The sequence below is a fragment of the Hippocampus zosterae genome, chromosome 7, assembly GCF_025434085.1.
Source record: "Hippocampus zosterae strain Florida chromosome 7, ASM2543408v3, whole genome shotgun sequence".
In the NCBI taxonomy this organism is placed as follows: Eukaryota; Metazoa; Chordata; class Actinopteri; order Syngnathiformes; family Syngnathidae; genus Hippocampus; species Hippocampus zosterae.
In genome coordinates, this window is record NC_067457.1 from 8,623,440 (window position 1) to 8,648,817 (window position 25,378).

Genomic DNA, 25,378 nt, shown 5'->3' on the forward strand with positions numbered 1-25,378 from the left:
GTCGCGGGGGGGGGGGGGGGGGGGGGGGGGGGGAGCCTATCCCAGCTGTCTTCAGGCAGTAGGCGGGGGACACCCTGAACCAGTTGCCAGCCAATCGCAGGGCACACAGAGACGATCAACAACAACATGATTTACAGCCAGCCTCAGACTTCAGTGAATCGGGACTCATTGGTGGTTGCGCACAAATTACCGTTTTTACGCATTGTTGGTGTGTCAGAAGTCTGGAGTCCAGGTGTTTAAAACACAACTTTTTAGACAGCAATACAAAAAAACCCCCAACCAAAAACAAAATATAAAATATTATTTTAATAATTATTTTTTAGACATCCTTAGTGTTCAGTTTGAATTGTCTGTGCCGTGGTTAATAAATACCGTACTCAGATTTTGACTTTCAAGCTCACAGCAGTTGTGACACTTTGACAAAGAAACAATTCACGGAATATTTCAATAGTACTGGCATCTCTCAACATATTGTACACATTACTTAGTTAAACCCACAAAGTTAGTATTTTGAGGGAATTGCGGAAATTCAGCACCAAATCTAAACAAAATAATTACACATGTAATAGAATACTAGGCCAAATTCACACAAACGTTCAAATTACTTTTAAAAGGACGGTTGCAATTATAATAAAAGTTGATCCCCTTGAATAAAAATGATATACTGTATATATTTTTTATCAGAATCACAAGCAGAACGTTCCCCCCACCCCCCAATCCCCACCCTCAAGCAGTGAAGCAAATATGAACACTTTAACCATTTTGTTGTGATGGAACAACAACAATAAAGTCCCTGGGTTATTTTGATATAAATTATCCAAAAGTTCCAAAACATATCTCATTGGTGCAATAATTATTAACTTAATAAATACCAGAAGGGTAAAAATAAAAAAAAGGATCTAATAACTACAACTAGCTCTACTTGTACACACCCATTACATATAGACAGCTTAAAATGCTTTAAAATGCAAGCGCTCTCTAAAATGCATATATACATATATATGCATTACACACTTTTCACTTTTTGAATAGTATTCCTGAAATGAATATTTTTTCATGATATTCAAATGTTTTGACGAGCACCCGCATAGGTGTGAGTGTGTGCATACATGCATGCACAGTGACACAGTGAATGGTTGTTGCCCCTTGAATTTTGGTTACAATTCGTGGTGCAAATAGACAGGTATACAATTGAAATTGTTTTTTATGAACAATCAACACCATCAATCAAACATGCGGCACACAACCGTGAAGCCGAACGAAATCCATATGATATTTTACAAATATTAAAAAAAAAAAAAAAATCGAAAGTGGGGCGTGCGATATTATTTGGGATTACACTGTCAGTGCAGTCAACTCACTGCAGAAGCTGAAAAGAATAGAAGTTTGATACTGTATTGAGTGTTTTTATCCTACGAAAAAAAGGAGTTCAACGGGCAATCAGCTTTAATGCACGACCCCCGTTCTGTCTATTAAATCAAGGTTCCAATGTACCACTTTCTATAACTTTTGACCATTCACCGTACTGCTTCAAAAGCAACGCAACGATTGTAGTGATGCTTCAAAGAGGTACAAATGGAATTAAATCATGTTTGCTTAAAATGCCTAGCCCTGTGATTTAGATGACTTGGAATGGCTATCCTGACAGTCAGTGATCTCGACGTGGATGAAGAGCGAGGAGGGTGAAAGGCTGGAGCCATCCTGCTTGAGCAGTCGGACATGGCGATAACCTGTAAAAGCCAAAGTAGTGCATGTTAGGAGAAGCAACCTGAAGTTGTGAGTGCCCATCAATCTGAGCATTCTCACTACTCTTTCAGTCATACCGTACCTGTGCGGAGACTTGTAAAAGGCAGTGTGTATTGTCCGAGAAAGTCGTTGCTTGAAGTATAGTCGTAATCTTCAACCAAAAAGCGAACAAGAGCCAGGCCAGGAGCATGAATGGTAAAATTTAAGGTACAGTCCCATTGTGGATTAAAACCTGAAAAAAACAATACATGAATGAAAGATAAACTCACATCCATTTAAACACATTTACTTTTCACATTCAAAATCTGCTTCACTTTGCGAGACACCAATTCAAAGGCAAACGGTTAGAACCCATTCTTCCATTATCAGTTCGAGAGTGCCAATCCTCTCGTTCACCACTGAAACACAATGTAAAGGCACCAAACTAGGGGGAAATATATATACCCCCTTAGACCTGCTTGTTGCCCCTCACTTTGGACAACAAATGGAAGAGTGTCTACTTCTCTCATTATGACTGGTTTGAAAGTCCAAGCCATGGGTTAAGGCAAGTACCAGCTCAAGCTCCTTACTTGCTAGAGTTTCCCTCCGTGTCCTTAGTCCTCTGTACCTTCAGTAGCATCCTCAGACCTGAGACAGGTCTGAGGATGCAGCCACGCAAAGGTGGAGGAGCTCAGAAAGGTGAGGTGAGGCAAGACCAATACTCTGACAGCTGCCCTGGATTGGACTGACGGAAGTGTGGCTGCCAGTATGTATCTATGGCCCCTACAGCCTGAGACCAGTTTTGTTGCTTACTTGTTCTAAAATCGTGAAGCGTCTTTGAATTCTTCAGAAAAGTGCTAGACAATTTCAATGGATGATGATGATGATGATTATTATTATTATGATGATTAGCAGGGGCCCCGATATAGAAGCCTGTGGAACACCATGAGAGCCAGAGCAGGACTTAGAACATTCCAGTCTAACACAAAATGTACTGCCTGCCAATTAGGATCTCAACCACTCGAGTTGTACCACTAATGTCCACCTGATGGTGTACATGAGCCAACAGAATGCTCTGGTCTAGCGTATCAGGCTGCAGTCAGGTCCAACAAAACAATACACACGTAGTCTGCAGTGTTTTTAGCCAACAGGATGTCATTAAAAACTCATAAGAGGGCTGACCGATAATACCGCGGATCATGTCGATGTAAAGTCTCGTGAGCATATCAACCTATTTCTCACTTGTTTCATGGTAGTTACGGTGTACATACCATTATTTTGGATGTGATGGGTTTTCTTCTTGTTGTTATCAATCGTAACACCATGTATCTCGACCCAAACATGGGGATCCACAATGGCTGTCGGCTTCTTCTTCTCTTGTTTAGGTAACTGCTGTGCGGAAATAACCTGGAATAACAATTAATAAACAAATGAATCTATGGAAAAGGGTTGTGATTGTTTGACTCCTCCTGCCAATCAAACATCAGTAGTAGAGTGGAACAGCAGCCCCACTTTGTGATGCACTGTAAAAACGTTCTTTTGTTTGTATTCGCAGTTGGTGTGTCAGTTTTCGTACCTTAACAGTGAACAGAACAGGCGCATGGCCAGGACCGCCACCAACATTCTCTGGATTAAAGGTGGTGTACGGCTGGCACATGAAAGGGGGCTTCAGAATGTAGCCACATTGACCATTCTGCATGAATTTGCCTCGATTTAGATCCATTTGTTCACCAGGAGTTTGGAAATTCAGAGCCACTGGGGGGGAAAAAAACACAACACAACAGCGTTTGATGTCACTGTCAATAACGCGTTTTTGAAACAAGCACTTGGCTGTAATACCAACCCGAATCAAAAATATTCATCTACGACTGTGTGATGCGTCATTATCCCGTATGCTTCGTCTTTGTTTTTTAAAATGCCTTACCAAGTTGGCAGCCTCCATTCCACATTTCCTGAGGGTTATAGTTGGACGACTGTAGTCGCTGTCCTGAGGGGTAGACCCTGCTAAGATGGTGGCTGTTGTGGCGCACAAAATACATCCCTGGAGTGTAAAAACAAAGAAACCCATCTCGTCAAGTCAGATACGCAGATATGGAAAAATACCGCACAAAACCGATTTCACTTCAGTGCTACAAACCCTCAAAATACAGTATGTATACTACAAACTCCCTTTAATTTTTTAGCATTAAATTATTCACTGTTTTCCATTTTTTTTTTCCAATCTAAATGAACATAGTTTATGCTACATTAGCAATATAACTAACCACTCATTTAGCCAAGCATAAGTTTGACAAAAAATTTTTTTAAATCTCTAATAACAGCATAAAAAATAGATCTTGCGAACTTTAAAATGAGTCAGTTTAATTCACAACATAAAATGGACCGGATGCCAGTAAGTCTTTGTGAAACAAGATGTTATTTTAGCAGCATTTTTTTTCCCAAATGGGAGTTTTTCTATGTGTCGTAGTAGAACGTGACAATAAACTCTTATTTTACTTATTCTCGTTTGTACTTTATGGTTGATTCTCTCTGCCCCCAAAATAAAGTTGAGCGTGTCAAACTAAGCCGTGCAAGTCTATATTTACATGGACCTGCATATACTATGATGGAGCAAATGGCTCATTAAATGAGATATGATGCTTTGACCGCCAACACTTGGATAAGTGGAGCAAATAAAAAGGTAATTGATGGTAACTTAGTGTCCTTTTAGCGGATTACGCAGATTTTGCAAGTATCGCTATGTGGTCGACTAGCAACTGGAAAGTAGCATCCCTCCTTAGTCCAAATACGGATAAAGCTGATAGGAAAATGGATGACACACTTTGGTTGTGAAATTAACTTGATCCGGAAGTCATCGCTATAGAAAATCTATAGAGGGGTTTGGCCTTTTTTGGATCTCCCACAATGCACTGCCGCCACACATTTTGAAAGGCTAGCCACATATGAAAATATATATATATGGATAGATGCTTAGGCAAGATACCCGTTACAAGTCATGTGTGAAGATTACATTTGTAAGCAAGTAGCTATCAATATATAAACAGTGATACAATACCTGAGTCTTTGACATGTCTGAGGGCTTCACTTTCAGAAAATGAAGACATGTCACTTGGCGGGGATTTGGCAGCGTGTTGAAAGCTTTTAAAGTGCACACCGCGGGTGTACACGACCAATTCTGACAGCTCTGAACTCATCTGAGGCGCAGCTGTCTAAGATAAGATAAGAAAACCTTTATAAGTCTCGCAATGGAGAAATTCCCGATTCACAGCAGCAATGTTATGAAAGGAAGAAGTAGAACAACAAAATCTAGAGTCTAGAGTCACAACAAAACAACCGGTCACTCCCATTACATCTTCACCATGAGAAAAACGATAACATGTGTAGACCTTGTCATCTTTTTTCCTGTTATGGATACTGCTCTCAGCTTGGTTGACTTCATCGTCTGATGAGCTGAGGTCTGACGATCTTGACGTGCCTTCCCGCATCGCTGGCTTCTCTTTCTTCCCCTTAACCAGGATTTTACCTTTCAGATCCTGCACACAGTGCACACAACCACACTTTACCCACACATTACCCAGAGAAAAAATGAGTTCAACCCCTATGTTAAGTATACTGAATTTGGGGTGTGTTTTATCCAGAATATCTGATTGTATCTCATCGGAACTTAATAAGCAATCGATTCAATGCAAATATGCACAATGTGGACCAGTTTGACTTGTTAGATAACAGGAGGGTTCAAATAAGAGCAATAGAAAAATACCCACATTTTTAAAGAGATTTGTGCAATGCAGGGCCCGACATTAAGCATTTTTTTTGGTCGTGGCCTGACTGAGCCACCATGACCCAAGTTGAGGTGGTCCTGTCAAAAGCTTTTCTGGCCCCAGATACTAATTTATGAAAAAATAATTAGCAAATCATTCTGTTTTTATTTACTGTTAACACAATATCCCAACTTCAGTGGAATTGGGTTTGTATTATGGCCAGCAGCGATTGCGCTAGCCAAAGCTAGCAACATGAGGCTAATTCAGTCAGGGCAGTTTGAACGTAGGTAATGGCCCCACACAGCAGCGTAATGGCCACGGACCAGCGAGCCACCGTTAATGTCAAACCATGACAGTTGCAAGGCTTAGCTTTTGTGCTAGGTGCTGTACAGGCAGCTCACCTGACAAAAAAAAACCCAAAATTCTTTCAGAAACCATCATCCGATTTTCTAAATTCTTGGTATGTCGTACTCAGGTTTAATCTAATGCACTGGATTTTCAACCGGGCCTTTTTTCAGTATCATAACATACTTCCGGTGAAGGTAGGGTGTTGGGGTCGAGGCCGCGAACGGGCTTTGTCAGCAGTTTGTCTCCAAGGATGCTCTTCAGGTGTCTTGCCATCACTGCCTGCTGCTCCACAGAGCAGTGGTTCTCCAAGGAAAGGATCAGAGGGTATGGCGATGCCTAGATCATGATTATGCATCGTGGGAAATCAAATATCAGAACAGAGGGCGGGGAATATAAAAAAGTATACTTGTATAAAATGCTTGGAATAAAACTGAATTAAAATCAACGCCTTCAACCAATGTACACGTGTTTTACAACAATACCTTAACAGGATGTACCTGGGGATGAAATGTATAAGTATGTACTCCTTCGCTAAAACGCACTACTGCTAGGGTAGAACAGCAAACGCGCATCAATGAATGGAGGCGATTGAGGAAGCCGGATCAAAATGTCCTTTAACCGTTTCATGCACCCTGTAAACTGATAATATGATATACTGTCCACTGTAGTAACCGCTGACGATTATTATGTGAATAAAAATGGAGGGATGATAACGGAAGAGTACCCCGTTCACTGATGGTAATGCGTTTGGCCCCCCCCCCCTTTACCTTAAACGCATACTCGTTGATTGTCTCAATGACTTCGACAAAGGGCACTTTGGAGGTGAGCGTGTAGCCGTGGTAGATGACTGGCTGTCCTTTATCGCCATCCCAACAGTCCAACTCCACACAGCGACAACCATGATTCAGGGCTCTAAAATAAATAAATAAAATCACTTTTTCTGACAGATGAACAAGTGAGCTCTTAAATTAAAAAAAAAAAATCGCGTGGTCATCAGGCATGGCTTTGGCCAGTTCCAAAAAACGGTTCATCACAGTCAACTCACAATTTAACCACACTACATTTTGCATTGACCCGTGTTGTCATTGTGAGATTTTCAAATTGGCTTGATGATCTGAAACATTTAGATGTGCTAAATTTGCAACAGGAAATTATAAATATTTTTTCATGGCACTGTTAAATACACTTTTAAAAAAAACCCGCAATGGATTCCTTTTCATTGTTACCGGATATATGGCTCGACGCCACTCTCTCCGGTCAGTTGATCCTTAGTCAAGTATGTATTGTGGGATGAGGAAATGAAGTAGTGCGCCAGCGGTTGTTTCATGTTTTGATAAACCCGAACATGTTCCGGGTTAAAAACAGAATTCTCCTTGGACAGCATGTACATGGTGAAGCCATTGGGTGTCATCAAATGGTTCCTCTGAGCTGCGTTGGGCAAAAAAAAAAAAAAAAAAAAAAACAAATAAACCTGATGACAGAGAATTTTTTTTAAATCTTGTGTCAATGTGATTCCATCGGTTCTACTATTTTTTCTTTTCTGCATTGATTCCAAATCTGCACTCATTTTTTTTTTCAAGCATATCAGGTTTTCCAAATATTTGCACTTTTAATATTTTACGTATTTCGTAATGTTTATTGACTAAACCCAACTTTTCTTTTATATTCATTCATTCATTCATCTTCCGTACTGCTTGATCCTCACTAGGGTCGCGGGGGGTGCTGGAGCCTATCCCAGCCGTCTCCGGGCAGTAGGCGGGGGACACCCTGAATCGGTTGCCAGCCAATCGCAGGGCACACATAGACGAACAACCATCCACGCTCGCACTCACACCTAGGGACAGTTTAGAGGGTTCAATCAGCCTGGCATGCATATTTTTGGAATGTGGGAGGAAACCGGAGCACCCGGAGAAAACCCACGCAGGCCCGGGGAGAACATGCAAACTCCACACAGGGAGGCCGGAGCTGGAATCGAACCCGGTACCTCTGCACTGTGAAGCCGACGTGCTAACCACTGGACTACCGGGCCGCCCTTCTTTTATATTAGATTAAAAAAAAAAATATATGAATTCTAGTTTCATAGCTTCACAATACTTTTGAAACCAAAAATAATAATAAAAAAAGAAATATTGCAATTACAAAATAACCACTTGCTTCAAATACTTTTATCTTAAGGGTGACATTCACTCATCTTGAATACAATTACGCAACTCATACAGTGGTTATACCAAACCAGGCTCCTCTCCTGTTTTTCATCTTTCTCCGCTGCGCAAATGTTACATTTGTATTCACTACTGTATATTGAATGGCTACTGAGGAAGATTTTAATACTTCCGAAGGCAGTAAAGGCGGTAACGGATTACTAAGTAACACAATAACGCGTTACTCCAAAATGTGCACATTTTCCAGTCATGCCAAATTTAACATTACTTTTAACAATGAAGTAATCAGATTATAATTACTCATCAAACATCACAAAACATTACTCGTTTAAAATATACCGACTTGTTCTTGAAAGTGACGTCGATATTTGAAAGAGTAGCGCCGTTAACCCTTTCGGGTACGGCAGTCATAACAGTCTGTCATAGTTGTTTGTGACCAACAGGTGGCACTGTTGGGGTCCGCCTGCAGCTGCACACCTGTTGGTCATTGTGTCATTAGTACTGTCATGGTTCTGTTTGTGACCATCAGGTGGCACTGTCGGGCTCCGCCTGCAGCTACACACCTGTTGGTCATTGTGTCATTAGTACTGTCATGGTTCTGTTTGTGACCAACAGGTGGCACTGTCGGGCTCTGCCTGCAGCTGCACACCTGTTGGTCACTGTGTCATTAGTACTGTCATGGTTCTGTTTGTGACCATCAGGTGGCACTGTCGGGCTCCGCCTGCAGCTGCACACCGGTTGGTCATTGTGTCATTAGTACTGTCATGGTTCTGTTTGTGACCATCAGGTGGCACTGTCGGGCTACGCCTGCAGCTACACACCTGTTGGTCAATGTGTCATTAGTAGTCACTTTAAAAGACTTGATGCCTGACCACTCAGTGTCGGGTCATTGTTACTGTCACTTGCTGTCATTGTTTTCTGTTGGTGATTCTGTTCTCGTTAGTTTTTTGCTTCCGCAATGGGTTTTTGTTTGTTACTCTGGATTCTTGCTTTCAGATCTACTTTCTGGATTTAGTATTGTCAGTGTTTTGTTCATACAATTTGTCAAGTTCACCCTGCTCCTCCCTCTTGGTTGTTTTTGGGGGTCCTCCACCACTACCGTTCGTGACATTATCATGTTATCAGGGTATCATGATTGGTGCACAAAAGGGTTAATGAATGCAAAAAACGTCCCATTTAATTTTTGTGTGAAGCAGCATACCCCATTCATTAAGTTCATAGGTGATGATGAGGCTTTGGGCGTGTGTGAATGAAGAATCCTCCCCCTGGTCGTTCAGGAAATCCCTCAAATCTGCCGTTGAAAGGACGCATCCATTGGAAGAATAGAGCATAAAGATGACATCCAGCTCAGGTCTCCGCAACAACTCTCGGCAGAAAACCTCAATTTCTCCGTGGTCCAAACGGCCATCGGCTGAGTGATCGCACTTCTGTCCGAGGATAATTCGAGAGTAAAATACATATGCAACTGTTACTGATTCTGTGTTGAAAAATGACGATGTGAAGTTAAATAATAACGATCGAGTGCGGCAGGGAATCACACCTCGAAAAGTTCACGAGCATATTGGTCGCTCAAGTCAATATTGATCATTTGCAGCAATGTCTGCACTTCATCGTAGCTCATCTTATCGTCGTGATTCCGGTCAGCGCGACTCAGGTAAGCATGAATCCAGGTGACTCGTAAGATCAAGGAAGATGTAACACTCTCGTCACAGATTTTTTTTGCACAGCCAATGCTAACATTTGGAAAGATTTTTTTTGTCTAATCCAAATTAACAAACATTGACACTTAACGGGTATGTAATGGACACCTAACAACCAGAACGTTCTGACCATAAGCTAACCAGTTTCGATACAAACTCTTTAATGGATAATAAAATCCGGGCTGATTTTAGACAAACACTGTCAATTATTGAATTCGTTTTCGAATGTCACTGTTAGGGTGGTTCTGTTTGTGACCAACAGGTGGCACTGTAGGGCTCCTCCTGCAGTGGCACACCTGTTGGTTATTGTGTCATTAGTTAGTGTTTGGTTAAAACAGGGGTCGGTAACCCGCGGCTCTTTAACGCCGCCCTAGAGTATCCCTGGAGCTTTTTTTTCCCCAAAAATGTTCGAAAATGATGAGGGAGGGAATATTCCACATTCATCAAAGGATATTGATCAAGTTTCTCCTTCTGGGTCATGTTGCCAATTCTTTCCTGCAGTGTCCGGATGCCACGGGTCCAATGAAAAGCCTCTTCAGGGTTCTGGCAGAGAAGATCCAAATTCTTTCGGGGACCCTTGAAGACCACCGTCAAACACCGTCCTTCGGGTACTGCACCAACCATCTGCCGCAACGTCTCTGAATGGCAGCCCTCACATACGCATTCCACTTCCGTGATGGAGACTGAGTAAGTGAGGCAGATGAAGAAAGAAAAGGAGACTTTTCAGTTTTTCGGCGATTGAATTGCTTCGGATCAATTTGGACGAAACTACACTGCCGCATGATTAACCCTTTCGTGCACCCTTTAACCCGATAACACGATGAGCTGTCCTGTGTCGTAACCGCTGTGCCTGAAAGGGTTAAGAGATGAATCATCATTATCGTCGTCTTCTGCTTATCCTAGATCAAGTCGAGAAGGGCAGCAGCTTTAGTAGGGAAGTTCAGATTTCGCTATTTCCAGCCACTTTGTTTGTATATAAGTGATGCAGTATTGTGACATTCCTGATTATTTTGCCGAATGGTAGCAAAAAAAAAAAAAAGAACACCAAATCGTTTGAGTCATGTTCTCTTACAGAGTGTCGGGAAGGAGCATCTTTTTTAAAAAATCTGTTTACCCTCTTAAATTTGTGATTAAACTACTTCGTCTTTCTATTCAACATTTCTAAGGATATTCTGTACATGTCCAGTTCCACCTTTAGACATGATGAATCAATTTTGGAGGGAAAAGACAACATATCATACATCATGCGTGTGACAGTGCCCTCTATAATTATTGGCATCCCCTGGTTAAAATGTTTTCTGTAGCTTCAATTTTTTTTCCAATATAGGGCAGAGTTTTTCAATAAAAATTTCAACAAATGAGTAGGGGAAGATAAAAAAATCCCACATGAAGAAATAATGCTTATACAGTCAAACCTCGGATTTCAAACGTCTCTATTCTCGACCAAATCGGTTTTCGACCAATTTTTTTTTTTAATGACTCGGATTACGACGGACAAAAATATATATAAGTAACTAACTTATAATAATATATTAATATACAACTAAAATTAAAAAACTATATATACCGTATTGGCCCGAATACAAGACGGCCCTGATTATAAGACGACCCCTTCTTTTTCAAGACTCAAGTTTGAAAAAACTACTTTTTGAACACCAAATAAATATCCATACAGAAAATAATTACAGTACATTTCAAACAAATTATTCTAACAATATATTTGAGAGAAAAAGCACGTTATTTTGCCTCATACAAATCTTCATATCTGAACATTTAAATATGTAAACGAAAGTGCAATCACATTCGTAAATGAACGGCTTATGGTTTTTGAAATGTAAATGACATTATAACTTCTCCTCAGTTGCCGGTTAACCTGGCCCATCTTCGACCCACTTTTCTCCAGATTGTCGCTACGTTTCTCCATTTTCTGTTTTCTATTATTTTCTTGGCTTTTCTTTCGTTACCGCAATTTTTTATTTTTCTTCTTCGTGCTACCGCTATTTTTATTTTTATTCTTCATGAAAGGGGTTCGCTTTGGCCTGGGGAGTCAAGTTCAGCATTCGCTTCAATTGTATCTAGCGCCATCTAGCGTCGTGAATGGGTATGACGTCTCGACCCCAAATACAAGGTGACCCCCACTTTTTCAGTCTTATTTCAATGCAAAAAAACACCGTCTTATATTCGGGCCAATACAGTATATACATTTTTTAAGGCTTTTAACACATTTTCACCACGGTGGCCAATAATTATGGAGGGCGCTGTATGCCCGCCATCCGTTCCACATCAGGTCTTGTTACAATTTAAGACCTACCCATAGTCGAGTGAGTTGAACCTGGTATTTCAGCTGTTGAGTAAATATAGAGCACTAAGCCAGGGCTTTTAAGGTCAAAAGTGACGCCATGCCCTTTAATTTTAACGTTTGATCTCAATGTTTGAACATTTTTTTCAGGGATCAGCTGCTTTTTTAAATACAACTTGGAGAGTCTATAAAAAAAAAGGCACCACCCTTCTCCTTCGGCAAGCTGAGGAGAATGGAAAATGCTGTGTTTTCATGTGTGACCGTCCAGAAAGTAGCAATTACACTTAACCAAAAATAGACACACCATGTGAAAAGCTACATTTAAAGAATTCACAGAATTAGTCAACACAGAACCATATTCGAGTTAATAAAACCCAATTAGAAAAAATCAGGATCAACTTTTTTTTTTAACCGCAGTGGGAAATTTGCTTTCAATTTTACAACATTGCTGCATGAGCAGTCATTCTGTCACAACAAGAGATGCCTACAAACACAGAATACACTCCAGACAACATAAACTGCAGACACAGCATGCAAACAATAACGATAAATAATGTTAAAATACGCTTGAAATTAAAGAGCGGCAGCGATAAGAACAGATAGCGGTTCATGGAAAGTTCATACTGGGCAAAATAATGAATTAATCTAATAGAGTGGACACAGTCAAACCTATAAAACAAATCAAATGGAGTTCATAAATAATAAAATGTCAGATGACGGTGATTGAATTCGTCTCAGATTTTCTCTCTCTCTCGAAAATCTTTTCCCGATTTAAATATATCATGCTTAGAAATGTCTCAACAAAGGATTATAGTATAGAATAAAATGGCTAATCACTTACAAGATTGTTGCTCTTTGGCTCGACTGAAAGTTTTGTGGGACTGGCACCAAATTGTGACGCCATCTTCCAGCAGCTTGAGGGTACGTCGCTTTTGCCAGTGAGGTGATCGGACCTTTGCAGAGGAAGGATTCATCGATTAATTCTTTATTTCCTGTCATGTTCAGCTAAATAAGACTATTTTGCAAACATAACCTTTGGCTTTGGGAACCAATGACAAATATTTATATAAAGTGCTTAGTCATAATATGAGTATAACTGTACAGTGGAGTTTGCTCTGATTTTAAACTGCTTCTTTAGTTTGGAGGACAAATTCAGTATCTTAAATTTGAAGGTTACAACTTTGTGGAAGACTGATCGCAAGAGAGGTTGGTGGGTCAGGAAAGATATGAACACCAAGGAAAAACCTCTCGCGCTCCTCTGAGAATCAGATGTTGTTAGCATCAACAGTGAAGCTGTGCAATAATATTGTGAACATTCAATTCAATATACCTCATACCTTCACCATATTGGAGCCCTTCAGCATCCACTTGACATCTTCATCATCCTGCAACCCTACAAGAAAAAAAACAAACAGCAACATTTGCTCAGGAAATCTCCATCTCTACTTCTTAAATTTTACAACACCTTTGAATTGTTGCGTTTATGATTATTACTTTTATATTTTAGGTTTTTCTAAACATGATGACCAAAATTTAATGCATCTTGGAAATTTGAAAATAAGATTTAGTGGAAGATGAAGTTATCAGTTGGGTTTTTGTCCTCAAATAAGTGAAATGTTCTTCTACCACACATCAGCCTTTTTCATATCAATGCATGTGTCACGTTCTGCCCGAGGCGATGAACAGATCGCCTCGTACAGAACAAAATAAAGGGGTGGATTCCCAGTAAAGCAGACACGGAAAGATCTTGTCAGAAAAACAAAAGAGTCTTTAATGACTAACAGAAAGAGCCCGACAGGGAAAACGGTAACAAAAAGCGCTGGTCAAATAAGGACCAGGAACTAAGGAAACAACCGAAAACGCTCGCTGAAAAAAAACAAAGTGCGAGGAAGTACTATTTAGGTAATAAATATGTATACAATTTAGAGGCAACGCGAATAACAAGAGTGATGGCCGCAAGGCAAGAAGGCAACGAGTAGTCTACAATCGAGTAAACAGCGCGAGAGAACAATGGCACGGCATGGAATTCTCCGGCAGTGAGTGGACTGCCGGAGCCTCTTAATAAAGGTAGATAATCAGCCCGAAATTACAGACAGGTGTGCAGTTGGCGGGGGGAAAAGCCCGCCACCTGCTGGCGGGCACGGGACGTGACAGCATGCGGGTGAGAGTGGCTGGAAGGTGTTTTTCATAATGCTCTGGAGTGTGAAGGTAGCCATAGCTCTGAGTGGGGGGGGGGATTGTATTGTGATGTTATGGCACTATTAAGTATCAATTATCAAGTACAACTTTATTGTGAAAGAGGTGGATTAGATCACAAAAGGCTCACTGAGAACACAGGATCAAAATTTATCGTCTGCCACTGATATACAGTATATATATATATATATATATTAAGGTTAAGATTAAGATATCCTTTATTTGTCCGACACTGGGGACAGTTACAGCCTCCAGCAGCAAGAATGTGGGTAGAAAGAAGAAAGAAAAAAAACAAACACCGTTCAATTAAGTGCAATATAAATACAAAATTGACAAATCGCAGTGCTATTTACAATTGTTTTTCACATTTTACATTAGTTTCACATCATTTAAGTGTTATTGTTATTAATACTTATATATATATATATTTTTTTTACTAAACTTGTTCTCTCCCCCCACCAACACACACACACACACACACACACGCACCCCCTCAAGTTCCATCTGCGCCTATGCATTCACCGATGGCACTACAATAAAAGATATATCAAACCAAAGGAAGGACAGATGTGATGAACAGTTTGGGTGGTTTGAGTTGAAGCAATTTGAAAAACTTGTAATAGCTGACATGTGTTCATGAAGGTCGGAACATGATATACACTTCAAGACCACAAACGTGTACTTGTAGTTGATTACCCCCTTGAGAAAATTACAGACTACTATACTCTCCCTCGCGGAAGACAGTAAATACGTGCAATTTAAAAACAAAAAAGAAAGGAAAATAAAACCGTATGCCATTAATCGATTGAAACCTTACTTTACAATGCACGTACATACCCTGATATGATCATTTTGGATTAACCCCCCCCCCTACCCCGCCCACCCAGGCAATTCAATTGGAAAACCGATTTCTTCCATTCACTTAAATCAATTGAACGACGGAGCTAACCTTTTTCTGCAAGCTCCATCATGCTAATTAATTTTAAATCACAAATGATCCATCTATGTCTGTCCGTCTGTCTGCCTGGCACAGCTGAGATTGTTAACTGTGAGACAGACTTTATGGCTATGGTATTGGCCTAAAAGAAAATAAATCCCACTATTTACTTTGATCTCATCCGCAACTGATGTGAATCAAGAGAGCCGGAGGATTATTTGTATTGCATTTGAGAAATGTACATTCAAAACTCTGTTTTTCTCTGAACAGCTGACTTCCGAGTCCCTTCTTTGATAACGGTCGAGGCTGACGGCCGATTACCATCATTTCTGCAGCTGAGTTTGCGAACAATGACACATGCAAGTCTTACCGAGACTCCTTAGTGGATGGATGGCCTTTGAATCGGACGTCCCGTTCCCGTTCTTACGCACGGGGGCTGCTTTCCTTCTGTTTCCCAACATATTGTTGAGAGGGAGGATTCGCTTTCTTTATTCTGCGTCCCTTCCGTCACTGCTATATAATTGATGGCTCTTGCTCAGCACGCATAATTTTTATCCTGGCGCAGTCGAATCCGCGTTGTCCCAACCTTCTTGTTGCTGACGTCACAAAAACACGATTTAGGAAATGCACGAAACCCTCCGAGTACATCCATCCATTAATACTGTATTTATAGAATATTTGGCAAACGTCAAGTGCCAGCAACACGCTTTAGGAATCACTCTCAAAATAAAATTCCATTAAGGTCACGAAAGACTGATATCACACGATTGTAAAATGACATATTAACTCTACCAATGTTAATATTAATAGTGTTTACAATGAATAGTCACAATAAAACGCGTTTATGGAGCCCCTTTATAAAGAAAACGATCAATTGCACGATTCAGCAAAATATATATCATGCTGACCTGTTTTATTCCGTTACATCTATTATATGCAACAACTAATTTCTCTCCATTTCCGGTTTGGCATTATCCAACTACAGTAACTTGACAACTCGCAAATGATAATCCGATTGCGGTAGTGTAAATTTAGACATCGAACGGTGATCCCGTAGCAACGAATGAAATACAAATTTTTGGGCTTTGTTGACATTTCAGACTGTCTTTCACAATCATCTGCAATTTTTACAGACATGCATTATGACCCTGCTGCAAAAAACATCCAATGGTTGAGCATTGACCAACCTCGTCCACGTCACGTGATGTAACTCCAGCGCTTCAACTGTCTCATACTGAACACTTTCAGAAGACAACTCCTTTTCACACTAAAACAGATAAAGTGCCAAGACTGTGTTACTGTTGTTGCATTCATATTGAAGTGGTCTGATAAGGACCTGTGACTGGATCAGCCACTAAACCACAGACAACAGTAAGTTGACATTCTCGTCGATAGCCTGCTAGCGCTACCTCGTCTCCAAAGTACAAAGTACATACTTGTATCGATGTACGTAACTTTTCTGTTACTATTCTGCAATCAGATGTATATATTTGTTTTATCCATACATTCTCTGTACTGTCCTCACAATAGATCGCGGATTTTTGACGAGAGGTGGGGTACACCACGATCTGTATTTGTTACACTACTGTTACAATCCTCATAATATCCTCACTGACTGGCGACCAGTCCAGGGTGTACCCCGTCTTTTGCCCAAAGTCAGCAGGGATCGGCTCCGGCACAGCATAGTGACGATTAGCGGTACAGATAATGGATGGATGAGCTAAAAATATTACATGAAAAATTATAACACTGTAGTTATAGCATATACAGTAATATATTATAGTATATATAGTAGTATAGTATTATAGTAATGCGATTTATCCATTTGTGTTCATATTGTATTTAATTGAAAGATGTTTGTTGTTTTTTTTCTCTTCCTCCTTTCTTCTTTCTACATACATTCTTGCTGCTGGAGGCTGTAAATTTCCCCAGTGTGGGACGAATAAAGGATATCTTATCTTATTATTATATTAAATAATAATCGATACGGACCTCAGGTTTTTTTTTAGAATAAAAAGTCACAAAAGCAAAATTGTCAGTTTTTCATTTATTGTTTTGCACGCAATTGTGCAAGTAACAGTTTGTTTACCATAGTGTAATTTAGAATTTTTTTGAATTATCTGCGATTACTTCCCTTCTTAAAAACAGTACAAAATGCCCATCACAGACCAACGTAGGAGCTCTCAACATATCATCACCCTCCCAAAATAATGGCCTAAATAATGTTTTCATTTTTATATAAAAAAAAAACACGAATGGACATACCACAGAACAACAACACTAAGTGTCCTTGTTCCGATACATGCCGATACATTCATTTTCCCCACTCTGGATTTAAATGAAGCCACCTTGTCGTCTCGCTTCTGACTGTCATTTGAACTTTTTGACATTTTGAAATGAGGGTGTTCCGGGCACAATATGCCAGAGCCATGCTTGACATTGTAAAAACGGTCATAGACCTGCTGGAGTACTTGCATGTACAGTAATTGGCAGGTAAACAAATTATATCGTCAACCGTGTATGAGACGTGGGCAATTGGAGACCACCTTGCACCCAAATCATGTGTGACATCCTCTCCGGCCTCTCAAAAAGGATGGAGATGCTATTAAAATATATTTAAGATGATGATTATAATCTGTTGAAAAAATTAATTTCTACAATGATTCAGAGGAATTGCACGACGCCAGTGTCATATTTCTGAATTAAATTCCATTACGTGCACCGTACACTTCTGCACAGTCCTTAATTTATCTGCCTGCAGCTTGATCAAATAGCTCAAACTCGCATTCCTGTCTCTAAAATCTCTACTTTTTAAGAACCAAATTTGCAGATGTGCTGGGGGCGAGGCGGGAACGTGCAATGAGGTGTAGCGCATAGACCGAGCTCACACACCGCCTGAACTGAAACTGACGATGCATCTTTTATTATGCCGAGTACAGACTACTTTCTATCACCAAATTTTTGGATGAGTTGGGGGTGAGGCAGCAGTGTGCCGGAACGCCCAGAAAGGTGCAACACGGCCCTAAGCACAGTAGACTAGGCCAAAAAAATGAAGTTCTGCTTGTTTTTACGCCGAGCGCACGGGGTCTCTATTTCTGTTTACAGGTATCCACCCTGGGGAATAAAAAGAAGAGCTCTGCTGGTCCCAGAAATGTCAGCGTCCGTGATGGATCACCAGAAACGTTTTCAGGCTGCTGTGAATGTCATTCACAAACTCCCCAAAAAAGGTATGTTGATCAGCATTATTGATTGCTCAGTCCCAGATATTACATCAGTGATAGATATTTTTGACACATAGTGTAAGGCATCCAAAGACAGCCCTTGTGTTTGAGTCGCATAAACTTATTTGCCTCAAGACACTGATGATTGACTTTTCTGACTTTTTTCTTGTTTTTAAAAAAATGTATATATTCAACTGATTTGTCACGCTTAATATTCAACGAGCTATTAAAAGTGTCAAAGTAGACTTCTTTTAACTGTTAATGCATGAATTGTCACCAGATACTATGAATAACAAAATTGGATTACGTTTTTCAAAGGACAAAAATGTTTTTTTTGCTGGTCTGATGTTATTTTTGATCATATTTTTGAAACGTTCCAGTAAATAGCGAATAAACTTGATGAAGATAATTGTCAATTGAATCAAAATCGCAATATTTGTCTAAATCCTTTTCTTAAAATTGTGTAGCTGTAGAACTGGATCAGACTCTGGGCATGTTCTTCCAAAAATGTTACTAATGCAAAAAAAAAAAAAAAAAAATCAAGAGAACTTTTCACTCATTTACTGATTGATAGTTTTAAATTGGTCAATGTAACTGGAGGGTTAAATGAGCCTAAAAACATGATCTCTTAATGATGTTTTTAAATTGCAAAGAGCCTGGAGTTTGACCTATTTTAGCTGGCATTTATGGTTCATCACATGTTCAAACTCAGTGTGACTCGTCAACGTTACATAGGACATGTGCAAACTGTAACGCTTGACCGTTGTGTGAAAACAGGCTCCTACCAACCATCGTATGACGTCATGCTGCGCTTTTACGGGTTGTACAAACAAGCAGTGTTTGGACCCTGTGCAGTGCCACGACCTGGCTTCTGGGACCCAGTGGGTCGCTACAAATGGTTTGTATTTTGGCTAGCTTTAAGATTGAGGGATTTACATGTTTTACACGGGGGAGGGGGGGTACAATTGTATTTGGCTACTTGTTAACTGAATTTACAGTGCTCAGCATAATTGAGTTCATGACGTTGAGAGGTACCCATAATTTAATTCCAGTGACTCACCGCTCCCACACACAATGTTAAAGGCCTTGCATTAATGTCCTTATAACTTTATTATTATAACTTAATTAAAATGTATTGATTTCAGATATCACCCGTATCATTTTGTTGATGTACTATATGACGTTGTTTCTGATTTCTTGTGTGTATTATATGAAAGGGACGCTTGGAGCCAGCTGGGCGACATGAGCAGCGCAAGTGCCATGGTAGCATATGTGGATGAGATGAAGAAAGTAGCACAGGAGGTACATTACGTCTTAACATTTGACAGTGCCCTTTGAATATTTTTATATTTTCATGTGTAAATGTGTGTTTTACTGGCAGGTTATTGACACCTTGCCAATGAATGAGAAAACCGCTTCACTCTTCCACCATTTTGAGCCTCTCTATGCTGTTATTGATGACATGCCGCGACCCCCAGAGACCCTGCTTCATCTCAGAGAAGGTCGGGAATACCATAATACCATTAGTATGAGCGTTTAGAACGATGATTTCAGATACAAATGTTTTGAGTTATGATTGTAGAACCAGGAATGAATTTTACTCTTATTTCAAGGCACCGCTGTACTGTACCATATACTGTACAGTGAAACTCCTCTACAACGAAACCTACATGGGCGAAAATACCCCCCAGTGTGAAAAAAGTCTTCATGCATTAACACCATTCCCACTCCACTGCCCCCGATACAACAAAAAAAAAACCCTGTTGCGTTATACGAAATCTTTTTCTCTGCTCTTGCCTCACGACGAGATTCACTACAACAAAGTCTAATCCAACAGCGATCTCTACCGCTTCGTTCGGAAACGGCAAGAGCAACCACCACACTAGTTTACACATGCGCAGTAGTCCTCCAGGAAGTATTTGTTATTGTTAGTTTCAGACGCAGCAAGAACGTTACATTGCTAGAGTGGCTACAAAACGGACCTTTGGATGTCAAGCAGCTAAGACAAGAAGTACTCTGACGCTGGAATAGAGGGTAAAAGTGATCAAAATGAAAGACGGAGGAAGCAAAATAAAATACATTATCCAAGTAATTGATGTAAATGAAAGTGAATGCTGATCGTAAATTTAGCATTTTCTTTCCCTTTTTTTCTTTCTACACTGACTATATGAAGTGTCAAATAAGTGTATGCTCATACTTATGCACAATTGGAATAAAAATAAAGGGTACACATACATGTGTGTGCGTGTACACATGCGTTTGTCTGTGTGTGTGTTTACATCTGAGATCAAATTTGCTACAGTGAAAACCCCCTGTTGTGAAAAAGTTCTCGCTGCAAACATGATTTCATTGGAGAGGAGTTTCACTGGGGACTCTGAGGTGGGCTCTCCTATCTCTGTGGTTGAAGTCACCGATGTGGTTAAAAAGCTCCTCGGTGGCAAGGCCCCAGATGAGATCCGCCCGGAGTTCCTCAAGGCTCTGGATGTTGTGGGGCTGTCTTGGTTGACACGCCTCTGCAACATCGCGTGGTCAACAGGGAGAGTGCCTCTGGATTGGCAGACCGGGGTGGTAGTCCCTCTTTTTAAAAAGGGGGACCGGAGGGTGTGTTCCAACTACAGAGGGATCACACTCCTCAGCCTCCCTGGTAAGGTCTATTCAGGGGTGCTGGAGAGGAGGGTCCGTCAGGAAGTCGAGCCTCAGATTGAGGAGGAGCAGTGTGGTTTTCGTCCCGGCCGTGGAACAGTGGACCAGCTCTACACCCTTAGCAGGGTCCTTGAGGGTATGTGGGAATTCGCCCAACCAGTCTACATGTGTTTCGTGGACTTGGAGAAGGCGTTTGACCGTGTCCCTCGGGGATTTCTGTGGGGGGTGCTTCGTGGGTATGGGGTACCGAACCCCCTGATACGGGCTGTTCGGTCACTATACCACCGATGTCAGAGTTTGGTTCGCATTGCCGGCAGTAAGTCGGAATCGTTTCCAGTGAGGGTAGGACTCCGCCAAGGCTGCCCTTTGTCGCCGATTCTGTTCCTAACCTTTATGGACAGAATTTCTAGGCGCAGCCGAAGCGTTGAGGGGGTCCGTTTTGGGGGCCTCAGTATTACATCCCTGCTTTTTGCAGATGATGTGGTGCTGTTGGCTCCTTCAAACGGGGCTCTCCAACTCTCACTGGAGCGTTTCGCAGCCGAGTGTGAAGCGGTTGGGATGAAAATCAGCACCTCCAAATCTGAAACCATGGTCCTCAGTCGGAAAAGGGTGGAGTGCCCCCTCCGGGTTGGGGAGGAGATCTTACCCCAAGTGGAGGAGTTCAAGTATCTTGGGGTCTTGTTCACGAGTGGGGGTCGGAGGGAGCGGGAGATCGACAGGCGGATCGGTGCAGCGTCTGCTGTGATGCGGACGTTGTATCGGTCTGTCGTGGTGAAGAAGGAGCTGAGCCAAAGGGCGAAGCTCTCAATTTACCGGTCGATCTACGTCCCAACCCTCACCTATGGTCACGAGCTATGGGTCGTGACCAAAAGAACGAGATCCCGGATACAAGCGGCTGAAATGAGTTTTCTCCGCAGGGTGTCCGGGCTCTCCCTTAGAGATAAGGTGAGAAGCTCAGTCATCCGGGAGGGGCTCAGAGTCGAGCCGCTTCTCCTCCACATCGAGAGGAGCCAGATGAGGTGGCTTGGGCATCTGATTCGGATGCCTCCTGAGCGCCTCCCCGGTGAGGTGTTCCGGTCATGTCCCACCGGGAGGAGACCCCGAGGAAGACCCAGGACACGCTGGAGAGACTATGTCACCCAGCTTGCCTGGGAACGACTCGGGATCCCCCGGGGAGAGCTGGAAGAAGTAGCTAGGGAGAGGGAAGTCTGGGCTTCCCTGCTAAAGCTGTTGCCCCCGCGACCCGGCCCCGGATAAGCGGTAGATGATGGATGGATGGATGGATGGATGGATGGAGTTTCACTGTATATGTTTATGTGTTAGGTACACTATGTATTTCTACATTCATATTTTTATTATATGTTCTTCTGACCTAACATTTTGTGTTTTTGAAAGCCTCCAGAGTGCGTAAGGATTTGGAACTGACCAGCAAATCTGATTGCGAGATCTTCTGTGACTTAGTGGATTCAGTGGAACAACTCGATAACCTTAAGGTCTCATTCACCATTCTCAACAATACATGATTAAAAACTGTTAACAATTAGTTCCCACACCTGTAAATTGTCAAGTATATATACTTGAGCTGTTGTAAAAATTGTTTTGTTTTTTGGGGACAGGTACCACTTGGGGAGTCGAATGGGTTTCTCAACGGCCACGTGGCCTTGGAGTCATCTCCGTTTCAACTTCAACAACAAGAAAGGCAAATTGAATCCAGACAGGTCGGAGCTGGACACGGTGGAGAGGGGCGAAAGGATGCAAAGGATAACGGTACAAAGAGAAGGCGAACCAATGGCCTCGAGAGCTCATACCACAACTGGAGGGAATGTAAGTAAAATGAATTAGATGAAGGGCGGTCAACTGATTTAAATGATATATTAAGTGACTGCTTTAATTTGAAGGTGGTGTTCCACTGAGAAGTACAGGGCCAGGTACCACAGACGGTTCTAGCGGGGCAGACGGAGGAGGAGATGGTTCAGAAGGTTTGCCAGAATGGAGAAATGACTTCCAAGTTCAGCAACAGATCCTTCTGGCCCTGAGAAAGCTCAGAGAGGATATGAGAAGCGTCATGGAAAGGCTGGAGGCGGTGAAGGCGCTTGTCACCACACAAGTAAGCACATGTGGTTTATTTTCTTACGGTTGTGAAAGCTGGGCTTTCATATTGTATTTTAAAAATATTTTTTGCACACAGAAAAAAAAACTTCCTTCCAAATTTTAGCCTTTTTCAGATACTGTTTGTATATATATCTCTCTATATAGCTAGACGTACCGCTACCCAATTCTTTTGTCGCTGGAACAAATGTTGACTTTCATTTTAACCCGCAGGAGGAAAAGCGGTGGCCATTTCACACATCCGCTCAGACTGTTCTTCTGTTCCTGCTGTGGCCATTTGCTGTCCAAGGTATACTCTATCTACTGCAAAAAACCAAGAGGAGAAGTCGTATTCTTAATGAGGTGATGTGAACGAAGAGATTTTCTAATTCGTCGCTGGAAACCATTAAAGCTGGATATGAAGTTTCTGCATGGAATGAGGATTACTGTGGATTTCCACTCGGTTCTACTAGCATAGAGAATAAGGAGAATGTGGACTTCAATTTTACCCCACAGATTTTGTCGTCGGTAGGAAATGTAAACCCAGACTGTAATTCAGTATTCATCAAATCAGATCTGGCGGGAGTTTTTATTGCCGACATCAATTTTAATTACAGAACTATAAAATAAGTGCTAATGTTTTGGTCATTCATGGGTTCGTTTAATTCTGGGGTTTTGAATCCTGTTCCTCGAGGGCCGCTGTCCTGCCTGCTTTCCATCTCTCCTCTGCTGCAACACACCCGATTCCAATGATCACCATGGTTGTCCAGCTTGCTGATTATCGGATCATTTGAATCAGGCGTGTCGCAGCAGGGAGAAATGGAAAACAAGTAGGACAGCCGGCCCTCAAGGAACAGGATTGAAAAAACCTGCTTTAAAAGAAGCTATCAGTCTCAAGATGAGAATCTAATTTTGTGACTGCATTTTTTGGGGAGTTGTCATTTTTGTAAATGCAGTTGTCCATTGTCATTTTTCTTCTTCTAAGGTTCTCTAAAAGACACTTGGACATGTAAGCACGTCAAGTTGTTTGAAAATATGCTAATTTTAAATGATGCATTGTATTTATTTTATATCATTATATTGCTTTTAATGATATAAAAGTGGGTTGCGACAATAATTGAGAACCATTAGAGTCTAATGACTAAAGTCTTGACCATATTTGATTCCATTATGTAATGAGTGTACTGTTATTTTGTTTTGGGTGCCATAACAGAAGTAAAACGACAAAACGATATCCAGTGTTTGTGTACTGCTTTTCATGGAAGCCGTAGCGTTTAGGTGAGAGTTGGGCAGTACGTCCTCGACAGATTGCCTGGGCTGACAAATTAACAATGTAAAGTACCGTATTTTCCAGACTATAAGGCACACCTTCAATGAATGGCCTATTTTAAAACTATTTTCATATATAGGGCGCACCACATTATAATGCGCTTAGAACAGAAGTTACAATAGTGGTTGCACTTACGTTACACTAAAGGGAATACAATACAGCTTTATTTATATGGAGCTTTTACCGCTGCAGCTGGCACAACAAGGCACTTTACAGAACATTTCAAATACAGTAAATATTCCATTCCCGGAATTCTTTGGAAGGGAATATCCTTCACACGGAATAAAAACCTATGCATTAACATTTTGACTACGATATTACGTGTTACCGGAGCTTGCGTAAGTGGAAATTCCACTACCCGTAACCCGGATGGAGGTGTAATGACGCAGGAGCTTAAATACACGCAACGGCCACCCGATGCGACGGAAAAGACAACGCTGAAACAAGTTTTCACTTCGCGTTTTTTGATCATCAGATTCTAGTGCAAGTGAGTTTTTATTGCCGTGCGTTTTACTGTAATTGTGAATGATTTTAACTTTATTCACTTACTTCCTGGAGAACGCGGCACTAGCTTAACTCATTCAGTACCAGCCAATTCTGGACCAAGTCTGAAAAGACGTTTAAAAACGTCTTTGGGAGTGAATGAGTTAAAAGCAGCAACCACGTGACATGACCGAAGAAACCTGTTCGCTTCGCCGTTTTCATTCATCAGATTCGAAACGAACACGTGGAAGCGACTTTTTATTGGCGTGGGTTTTACTGTAATTGCGAAAGATTTTAACTTTAGTCACTTAGGTCGTGTAGATCATCGCATCGAAACGTAGAAGAACTCTTAACGACTGGAGCGGAGCGAGTGAAATACATCAGTTTGAGCGAGGCTGGACACAAAGTTAAAAAGATCCAGCAGACACTTGGGAGTCGTAAAGACGCAAATCTACGAAACTTTAAAAAACAAGGCTTCGATTCAA

The 25,378-nt window shown here is 41.3% G+C and overlaps 2 protein-coding genes across 2 annotated transcripts; one reads left to right on the forward strand and one right to left on the reverse strand.

Annotated features, from left to right (window-relative positions):
• Positions 1-291: 291 nt before the first annotated feature.
• On the reverse strand, positions 292-15,812 carry LOC127604140 (1-phosphatidylinositol 4,5-bisphosphate phosphodiesterase delta-3-A-like). Its single transcript, XM_052071076.1, has 16 exons — positions 15,499-15,812; positions 13,333-13,388; positions 12,837-12,948; positions 10,151-10,379; positions 9,537-9,666; positions 9,198-9,423; positions 7,061-7,262; positions 6,602-6,746; positions 6,018-6,170; positions 5,112-5,258; positions 4,781-4,934; positions 3,650-3,766; positions 3,302-3,480; positions 2,997-3,132; positions 1,829-1,978; positions 292-1,730 (listed from the first exon to the last, which is right to left on the reverse strand). Exons 1-16 carry the CDS (start codon positions 15,587-15,589, stop codon positions 1,606-1,608), a joined length of 2,352 nt encoding a protein of 783 aa, XP_051927036.1. The 5' UTR covers positions 15,590-15,812; the 3' UTR covers positions 292-1,605.
• Positions 15,813-16,296: 484 nt separating this feature from the next.
• On the forward strand, positions 16,297-23,710 carry acbd4 (acyl-CoA binding domain containing 4). Its single transcript, XM_052071237.1, has 9 exons — positions 16,297-16,499; positions 18,234-18,355; positions 19,127-19,247; positions 19,567-19,651; positions 19,731-19,851; positions 22,388-22,485; positions 22,609-22,816; positions 22,891-23,099; positions 23,315-23,710. The coding sequence occupies exons 2-9, from the start codon at positions 18,280-18,282 to the stop codon at positions 23,450-23,452; spliced, it is 1,056 nt and encodes a 351-aa protein (XP_051927197.1). The 5' UTR covers positions 16,297-16,499; positions 18,234-18,279; the 3' UTR covers positions 23,453-23,710.
• The last annotated feature ends 1,668 nt before the right edge of the window (positions 23,711-25,378 follow it).

Excerpts from the sequence above, each read along its gene's own strand:
- LOC127604140 (XM_052071076.1), bottom strand. The coding sequence starts at position 15,589 with ATGTTGGGAAACAGAAGGAAAGCAGCCCCCGTGCGTAAGAACGGGAAC. Across the intron at positions 3,767-4,780 it reads CAGACATGTCAAAGACTCAG|GGATGTATTTTGTGCGCCAC; the intron begins GTATTGTATCAC and ends TTTACACTCCAG. Across the intron at positions 3,133-3,301 it reads CTGTTCTGTTCACTGTTAAG|GTTATTTCCGCACAGCAGTT; the intron begins GTACGAAAACTG and ends TTGTTATTCCAG.
- acbd4 (XM_052071237.1), top strand. The coding sequence starts at position 18,280 with ATGTCAGCGTCCGTGATGGATCACCAGAAACGTTTTCAGGCTGCTGTG. Across the intron at positions 19,652-19,730 it reads TGAAGAAAGTAGCACAGGAG|GTTATTGACACCTTGCCAAT; the intron begins GTACATTACGTC and ends TTTTACTGGCAG. Across the intron at positions 22,486-22,608 it reads AACAACTCGATAACCTTAAG|GTACCACTTGGGGAGTCGAA; the intron begins GTCTCATTCACC and ends TTTTGGGGACAG.